This window comes from Halyomorpha halys, unplaced genomic scaffold (assembly GCF_000696795.3).
Source record: "Halyomorpha halys isolate HHAL.00 unplaced genomic scaffold, Hhal_1.1 Scaffold597.1, whole genome shotgun sequence".
Lineage (NCBI taxonomy): Eukaryota > Metazoa > Arthropoda > Insecta > Hemiptera > Pentatomidae > Halyomorpha > Halyomorpha halys.
The window spans coordinates 183,607-193,472 of NW_027112846.1; the positions used below are offsets into that span (position 1 = coordinate 183,607).

The following is a 9,866-nucleotide window of genomic DNA, read 5'->3' on the forward strand; positions in this document are numbered from 1 at the left end:
AAATATATATCTTTATATTATTTATATATTAATTTTAATTTTATACATAAATGTATAAAAGAATGTGGAATTTTATTAAGACATTTTCCGTACTCTTTCATTTTTAAAATCGGGCTAAAAAAAATGTGATATTAAACCGTTAAATTCCATAATTTATGTTATATATGTTTTCAATTAATTAGATGATAAATTATATAATAATAATTATTGATAGTGATGATTCACGTATATCAGTTAAAATATTTTTAACTGTGAGCATAACATTATAAATATATAATCAGAGTTTTTTTTTTTTTCAATTTTAAGAAAAACGGAAAGAATATAAAGAAGAAGAAGGAAAAAAAGGCTAAGAAATCTCGTTTTTCATGCTTGATTGGGTAAGATTAATTTAATTCTATTTTACTATTAATATAATCTTTATTTTTTATACTGAATTTTTTTTTTAATTTTAGTTTTATGTATAACGTATAACATATATATAATTCCAAATGTAAGTAGTAAGTTTGAAGTAGAAAATTAAAGATTATCACACAATCTTACATCAGTAATTATTCTGAGAAAACTGTTTTTCATTCAGTAGTTAAAAAAAAATCGCTTAGTGAAAACAATATTCAATCTACAATATTCAATTTAAAGGTTAGAATATGATTTTTCAATATATTGATTGCACTAACAAAAACATTTTTACATTTGTTAACTCGATCAGCCTTGTGGGGCTTATACAGTTAAAAAGAGCAATTTTTCACTCGCATTCTCTAAATAAAACGATAAATCAATCAGTTGTTTTGGATATTGTAAAATTTATTACCATTTATTAAATGAATTATCATTTAATGAATTGAAAAAATATCCTGTATTCTGGGACCAAGGATCCTAAGAACAAAAACAATGTGCATAAAATGAATGCTTATGGTTTAGCTATTAAGTTCAAAATATCAGATTTTCTAAATATAAATTTTACATTTCATCTGAAGATTGGTTTTTAAGGATGTGTAGGACTCACGAATGAACTTGATGGGAGTTTAAAACGTCTTACAAATTATAAGATTTATCATCGATTCCGATCCCTAAGAAATAATAAACCTTCCTGTATCACTGAATTTACCTTACGTTCCTCGAACATAAGAACCTATCCAATCAATATTTATACATCACATAGAACTGATTCCTTTCTGGTCCGTTTCTCCACATTTTGGAATTTCTTACCTAATTCTATTTGTAATATCTCTTCCCTAACATCCTTCAAACATCAGCTATTTCTTCACTTCCTTAATTCCCATTATTCCGATGAAATGTTTTTTTTTTTTTTTTTCAATTTGATGCAATATAAATATGGAATAATGGAGGCATGCTGAGAAACTACCTAATGGTAGCACTCTAATTGTATTTTTACTCTAGAAGGTCTCGAGGTCATCTTCTTTTCAGGCGCCTCGGAGGATTTTCAGGAATTGAAGAAGAAGTAAGGTTAGAAACTAGAGGGTTTTGATGGTTAGGGAGTTTATAATGGAAGGTTTGATATTTGGTTCGGGCTAGATCGGCAACAAATGGGACATTATGGTTTGAAATTTTAGAGCTAAACCATAAAAAACCATTTTATGCACATTGTTTTTGTTCTTAGAGGACTTGATCCCAGAATATAGGTTTTTTTTTACGTTGTAATGAGAAATGCAGTGTCAATAACGCCAAAAATAGCTAGAAAATATTTTTAAATAATAGTGTAATAAGTCCTGCAGATTTTTCTTTACCTCTATTATATAGTGGAGAAAAAAAAAATTGAATATAGTTATTTTATAAAATTTTGTGACTATGACATATTGTTTAATATATACTTACTTATGTTTTTTTTTTTGTTTACAGTTGCTTTTATCCAAACGTTCATCATGATGAAGAATATGATGCGGATTGTAATCTGACCATGATTTCACACCCTAGGGCACCTATGTGGGGTATTTATTTTGATTATTCCTATGTTTTAATTGTGAATTGGTAGTTTTTAAGGTTTTTATAATATATCTGTATGTAAGTAAATTTATTGCAATACATAGAAATACAAAATAAGGACTTTCTCAAAATTAAATATAGCACTTAATGAGTTAATGTGGAATTCTCGGATCAGATTGGGTGGTAACTTATAGTAGATAAAATACGATAGGTAAATATATCATGTCATTTAAAAAAATATATAAATTTTTCTATCATAATTTTTTAGGAATGATTGTTTTATTTTGTAACGTTAAAACTTGTTAGTTCTTCTTATGCACTTCACATATGAATGGCAAATAAAAATTATGACAAAGTTCTTTGATCGTTTGAAATAAAAAAAGGATACAATCTACACAGAAAGGAACTTTTGTTTATTCGATTAAAAGAAGAGATTTCAATGTATGTAAAAAGAAAAAAAAATAGAATGCGATGAGTTCAATGAGACGAAGTAAATTCATAAGAATTCATACGATTAACACTAGAGATGAAAAAATATTTGGAGTTTCAATTGTCTTTTGTGTCTACAAAGACTGGAGTAAGTAGCATATTGTGTTTTACATTCCAGCAGAAAAGACAAAAAAAGAAGAATACTCTGAAGAATGAAATGGAGACTTATTGCAAGACTTATTGAAATTGCAGCTTATTTACAAAGGAGGTCGAAACTTCACACAAATTCGTTATAGCCTCTTCAAGTAATAACAAAATATAGCATTTAATTTTCAGGCGTTACTCACTCGAAGTCCAGCAATTCGTTCCATTTACCCCAATTCTGTGGGATGATGTTGACAAAATTTTGAAGGTAATCGTTCTCTTCTAACAAGAATGTGAACCTCGACTTTTCAATCCGTAGAATCACCATAAAATAAAAGTCAACTAGCACAAGCCGAAATTGATTCGGCGCTGCTATTGTGAACGTTGTGGGTTCGATTCCCATCTGGGGCAGTTAAACATTCATTTTTCGGCGATCCCGAAGAATGAACCTTGGCACTCCACCTTGGTTAGATAGCCGTCAGGGGTTTGCAAAAAAAAAGACCGCTAGGCCACTTGCCGGACTTGTTCCCCCCACCAAATACCAGTACCAGTACCATTACTACGGACTCTTAGTAAAAGTAAAATGTTGAACTATTATAAAACATAGTATAATACTATTATGTTTATAACACTAATAACGTTCATACTTATACTATCAATATTTAAACACTTGGCCTAAGGATGCTCGAGCCCACTATATTCCCCAGGTGTGAGGCTAAATATACCACTTACAGGCAGGGATCCACTTAAGTTAGTAAAATTTACTTTTTGATTTTCTCCATTTTGTATTTTTTTTTTCAATATAGAATTCACACTAATTGGGTTTTAAATCCGCTAATTGGATAATTAGGGAAATAAAATGCGAAAATATGAGTTAATGATATAGCCACTAGCAGAACCGTTCGCTGAACGAGTGATACATTTAGTAATTAACAAGTAATTATAGCGTACACACACAAACATAATGCGAAAAATACGTTTTTGTTTACATGCGGGTGTGGGTGAGACAGTTACCACCCTGGGAGACAAATCTTCGGTACAAAACCTAACTTTCTCATAGGAATACCTGAATTTGTGAAGAGTCAAAGTAAAACTGTAGTTCGTTTTCTGATATTATTTATTTCTGTACTCATTATAAAACTATTTTTTATTCATTTATCTTTTTCTTTTACTTTCAAATTATTACTAATAATTATTATTAATATTGTTTATTTATTTTTTGAGGATCGTGAGATTTTAATCTATGGGCTGTTTTTATTTTATTTAAATAATCATTATTTGATGTTTTAATAATTATTATGGGATGGTTTAATTTTTTTAATCATCCACAACTATTGGCTGTTTCGCACATTCACAAATTAGGAAATAGAAGGATAAATAAATAATTCTTAGAATTTATAAATAATGTAAATGCCTCACAGAATAAATTTTAGCAGTAAAAATATTTTCTCAAAATGTACATTTTCCAAAAACTCCGACAACTAAGTTACTTGTCCATTTTTTTCCAATTAGGAGAAAACATGATAAAAAAGGGATCAGACAATGAAACCCTTATTTCGTGAAAGTTTCTACGGTTGTTTAGACTTGGAAAAGGAGGAAAAGTCTGAGAATCAAACAAAAAAATCTGGAAAAGTGACATGGTGAAAAAATACGAAGATAAAATTAAAAAATTTCATGAATTATTAAGTAAGGATTGACAAATTAAATTATTTATTTATTACAAAAATAAATAACAAAACATATCAGAATAACTATGACAACCCTTGAAAAGAGACTGCCAAGTAAATATGAGAATCGGTCATCCGATTATGACGACGAACTCTTATGATTACTGATTTTCGATTATAAGAACTAGTTTTTACGGGAAATTGAATTATCTAACGATTTTGTTTTTTAACCTTTGGTCGAAATTACGCACTGTTTGGATGAAAAGTATCAAAAACCGTAAACAATAGTTTGTGAAAAAACACCGGCATAAAATCTTATTAAAATATGAGGTATATATCTAGGTACAACCGTTGTAAAAAAAACTCTTCTTACTAACCGCTTGAAAAACACTCTTCAAATGGTTTAAAAAACAAAAATTCTATTATTTTTTAAGAATATTTGATTTAACTTAGAATAACCTAAATTAAGCAGTTTTTTAATTGTTGCTCTGTAAAAAAAAATATGCTTAAAAAACACAGCATATGAATTTGATGTTTTGTATAGAGAAAATGGCCCCCTTTTCTATGATTTTTTAATGCTTTTGAGATCTTACCCTCCCCTATAAATATTGAGACCATTTTTAGAAGTTTTCATCTCATGCCAGTACAGCCGGGTTTTCCCACTTGGACTTTCCTCATCCTTTGAAAAAATTCCGTATTTTTAGTTGGCAACGTTTATTTGATTGTTTTTAATTAATAAGGACATTTCTTATCATCAAGATAGATTTGGAGCTTTAGGAGGCCGGAAAGTAGAGTGGAGGTTATGTTCCAGCTCTCCTTGCACTTCAAATCTCTCGGCCCCTTTGGTTAAATTTTATACCGTATTTTTCGTTTTACAATCATCCTATGCTACCGAAAATGAATCTGTTTGCGTAGGCGTGTTTTATTTGTTAGTTGTTAAGTGGATAGAACCTGAGTTTTTTAATTTACCGATATTAATAAAGATTTTTGTAACAACCAATTAGTGTGAATTAATTGGGGTTCTAAACTGCAAATCCGTTTATAGATCAGAAATTGATGATTCCTCTTATAAATGAGAGAATCACTTAAATTCGGTATATTTTATTTTTTTATTTATTTATTGATATTTACAACTATATAAAAAATACAAGTAAATTTAATCATGATGACATAATGATATGATACATCATGTAGAGAAACTACCCAGTAGTAGAACTCTAATCGGTATATTTAACCTTAAATCAGGGCTCTTTTCGATCCCTGCACATCTCTTTCCTGTAGAGGTTGAGTAAGAGCGCTGGAACCGCAATTACTCTGAACATGTGAGGAGGATCTGGCTATTGTCAAATCGCCAATAGATATATTTTATTTTATTCCTAGACTTTATGAGGGGTATATAGGACAGGATCCAAAACCAAGGCAGTGTTTTGGGTCCTGACCTGTGCAAAGTAGCATTTTGAGTACTCAAACCCACTGTGAACTGAACTCGTAGGGAGAGATAGTACCGAAGGATAAGAAATAAGGTTTGGGATAATAGGTTGTTGAAGATGAAAAACAATATGACGTGCCAAACCCGATCAAAAGCTTACGCTATATCCAGAAAAGCACCCGAATAAAATGAAATAAGGAATTGAATGAATATGTTTAGATGTGGCCAATTCGTACTTGACCCGTTTTCAATAATAATTGTGTGGGGAGAAGGATTTCTTGCTGAAGGACTCAAATTTTGAATTTTTAACTCTAACCAGAACGGTTTGATAACCTGTATGTATGATTACTCGTCTTTCCTGTCTTAGTTGAAGTCCATAAAAACGTTGAACCAAATAAACGACCTAGAACAGTGATTTTCAGCCTTTTTTCTCGTCAAGGTACACTTTTAATAATTAAAAAAAATGTTGGCACACTACCAATAAGATAAATTAGAAGAATTTTATAGGGAAACCTCTGCACAATGGTACAATTTAACTACCTCGTCAGTTCAAATAAATTGTTTTCAATTCGGGAGAGCCCACTGCCTCTTAGTGGCAGCACATATCTAGAATTTCATGGTATAAGGCAGTGTTGTGATTGATACAATAGTTGAGAATCACTGCCCTAGGGTAAAAAAATACGCTACAATAAACGTGGCGGTGCATGGACTGAAAAACTTCAATAAATTGTATTTTCTGCTTATACTATAAGTTACATGTTATTACATTCATATATAATTCAAAATTTATTTACTATACATACCTGCATGTCTCATTTTTTTAGGACGTATAGAAGATAATTTATTCAATAAATTAATCAGTCCAACTGCCATGATTGATAATTTTTCCATTAGGATTGTTAGTAATATTCTGCCTACAGAATCACATAAGTATAAAACTAAAGGTATTTTTTATACCTTTTCGAATACAGTTTACTTGAAGGTATGTTATGATATTTTAATATGTTCGTTTGTTTCAGTTCAACTATTTTCTTGAATGGTTGAAAAAATACTTTACAAAAAAAGACTTAACTTTGAATTTTAAAATGTTAGTATAATTGTTTAGAAATGGGCAAAACATCTCTTTTTAAGAATTTAATTAGTAATCATTCATCGAAAAGAACTAGCTCTTTTTATGATCCATCGGACACTTTTGTCAGAATTGAATCCCACTTTGTGCTTGATTTGACTTTTCTTTTTTTTTTGATGGAGTGAAGTTTATATTTGGACTTAAGGGACATTTGGGCACCAGTCTAATTCAAATGATTTGACTACAATATGCCTTTAAGTGATCTTTTGAAAGTTTATTTTGAGAATCAAGACATTTATCGACTAAAGATTAGAGATTTCAGAAAAATACCTTTAAAATGTAAAATCAAATTAATGCAGATGAGAGATAATATCTGATTTTAACAGCTTTAAAAAAAAAAAACTAGTTACGTTGTATATTTTTAGATATTTTTGTTTTCTTAAATCCATAAATGTGGAGATTTCTTTACTCAAGCGAGGGCTTTTCGAAATAACTAGATAAGGAAATATGACAATCTGGCTTCCAAGTAATTTTTAATTTTGCAAAACTACACTCCAATTTTCATTGCTGTTGAAGAGTTTAGTAATTAACCATTAAATTACATGTCAGAAAATTAAAATAATTACATTCATTTATAAAAATTAAAATTAACAAAGAATGCCTAAAAACGATTTGAAATATATGAAAAAAAAAATATGGACGTCGTTTCGAAAGAGCTTAACATATACTTACCTATTACTTGTTTTTCTTGAGTTTCTAATCACTCATCATGCGAAGGGAACTCTTTGAATCAGTTAGTGAGTGGATTGCCCATCTCTGTAAATCTTTTATTATCTATTTTGTTTTCTATAGAATTATCCCTCTGTTTCTTGCTTTTTCTGTGTTATCTATGTCTACTTTTCCTTACATGTTGCATGTTTCATATGATTAACCTGCTTCATTTGGTGACATATTTTAAGTTATTCATTTTTATACTGGTCTGTTCTCTCCACCTAGTTGTATTATAAATCTAATCTATATTCATATTTTTTACATATCACATTTTGACCGTGATTTTTTTGGTATATATAACATGGAGTAGGTCTGAGTAATGAAAAGTCCATTATTATATTTACTAGTGTGAGGTAATAAAGGATTCAAATAGAGGTTGAAAATTCATCCGACTAAGACAACCATTAAATATTCAGTAGGGAATTTTTTTAATGAATAAAAATTTATTGACGTGATTAAAATTTTATCTGATTAAAAAATTATTACCATTGATTTTAAAATAAAATTTCAATCAAATAAAATATTTGTAAAAACTGATTTAAAGAAAAATAATCCAATATTTTAATTTAGTTAAAGCAAACCCATGAAGAAATCGATTTATTATTTTTCTTTCATAATTAAACCTTTGACTTGAGTAAAATATAATAATTTCTTATATTAAGGTGCCTAATAAATATAAAAATTTAAATATATACATTGTAAAGTTCCTTTTGAAGCAATTAACAATGTATAATTAGCAACTTTAAAGTCATGCATGAACAGACAAATTAAATAAGTTATTGATAAATAAAACACTGAAATCAATTCGAGGCATTAATAAATCAAAATATAAGTTTTATTTTAAATTTTAGTCTTTTATGACTACAACTAAAATATCAATCATGAATCATGTCTAAATTTTCAGTTGTTAGACATAGGAAGTAATTAAGGAAAATGATTATTTTTCCATTGGTTGTTTTATATTGGTCGTGTCTATGACTAAAAAATAAGTTAGTGGCCTGATTTCTTTTTTATGATTAAAAATGTAGGTTCCAATCTTAAATCAGATAATTTTCACTCAACAATGGCCTTCTTAAACCACCCTTGTAATAAAAGATAATAATTTCAAAAATGTATATAAATTATTAAATATTATTGTGGAGGTGATTTCATATATTATTTTCTGATTTATCTCCTTTTTTTTGAATTTTATTATGTGTGGTATGATAAATTCTAATTGCATTATTTTTTCTTCATCTTTAACTTGACAGCGCTTCTCTTTTTCTACCTCATCTGAATTTTCGATTTATCTATTTACTAAAAAAAATAATATTTTTATTTAAAAAAAAAAAAAATAATCTGTCAGGAAAAAGTGCTGAACAGTATAAATTTAAACAAAGGATATTTTATGCTGAAATTTAATAAATTGAGAAAATGACATTAGAACATTTAAGAAGATTAGTCTTTTAAGAAGCTATTCTATAATTATCTTTATCTGATTAGTATTTTATTCATATATACATAAAATTAGAAAAAGGTTATTTGTTGTTCCGTTCATAAATAATTTTAAACTGATGACAAAGCAGTGGATTGGTAGTTATTAAATATTCATACTGGACGTTGATTACAGCCTTTTCGAAGTTGATGAGTATCTTAATTCAATGTCACCATCTGTATGAAGTGATGTATATTTTTATCCAGTATTTGTTGCTATATTTAATTTTTTTAAAAAATCATGTTATATTTCTTATTTATTTCTTTTTAATAATATAACTTTCTCGAAATTAGATGGAGATAATTTTGAAAAAAAAAATCATTATGAAACCGGCTGGCCATTTCTCACTTTTCATTAGCAATCCGAATCGTGTTATATTTAACGAAATTGAAATTCATTATAACTTATTTGAAATGCCGAGTAATTCAATGCTGATCTGTAGGCAAACTAAATTCGACTCTTCATCTAAAAAAAAGTTGGCTGTTTTAGAGATGAGGTAAGTGATTAATTTAATATCTTCAAAAACATATTTATTTCTATTTCCATTCAATTTTCCTTAGTTCAAATTATCTTAAGATACGATTAGATAATCATACAGTTCTTTTCAAATTTTGACTTCCAGTGGTATAGAACCTTCTTAATTTACTAATAAAAACATTCTAATCAATTTGTAAACATGTTAATATTTTTAAAAAATATCACTCTAGAAATAAATTTTATTTATATTTTACATTTTCAAGATTTTTAGTTGGCAATGTTTTCCTTAAAATTTTACCAATCCAAATGTTGTACGACAAGATCAAAATTAGGAAGTTTCAAGTTCCTGGCAGATTTTGATCATTCAGTATGAATGTTATTTTAAGAGTAATTGTAAAACTGTTTTCATAATTCTGGATAAAAATGATAAATGTAATAATAATATGATATATTTAATTAACTTAT

At 28.2% G+C, this 9,866-nt stretch overlaps 1 protein-coding gene across 2 annotated transcripts in view; it reads left to right on the top strand.

Annotated features, from left to right (window-relative positions):
• Positions 1-9,866, top strand: part of LOC106684646 (uncharacterized) — a gene marked incomplete at its 5' end in the record, with an annotated part of 28,460 nt that overhangs the window by 15,178 nt on the left and 3,416 nt on the right. The window contains 4 exon segments of one of the 2 annotated variants that reach the window (XM_067050575.1): positions 307-377; positions 1,858-1,946; positions 6,435-6,592; positions 9,218-9,420. In XM_067050575.1, the coding sequence (XP_066906676.1) occupies positions 307-377; positions 1,858-1,946; positions 6,435-6,592; positions 9,218-9,420 (521 nt within the window). 2 annotated transcript variants of the gene reach the window in all.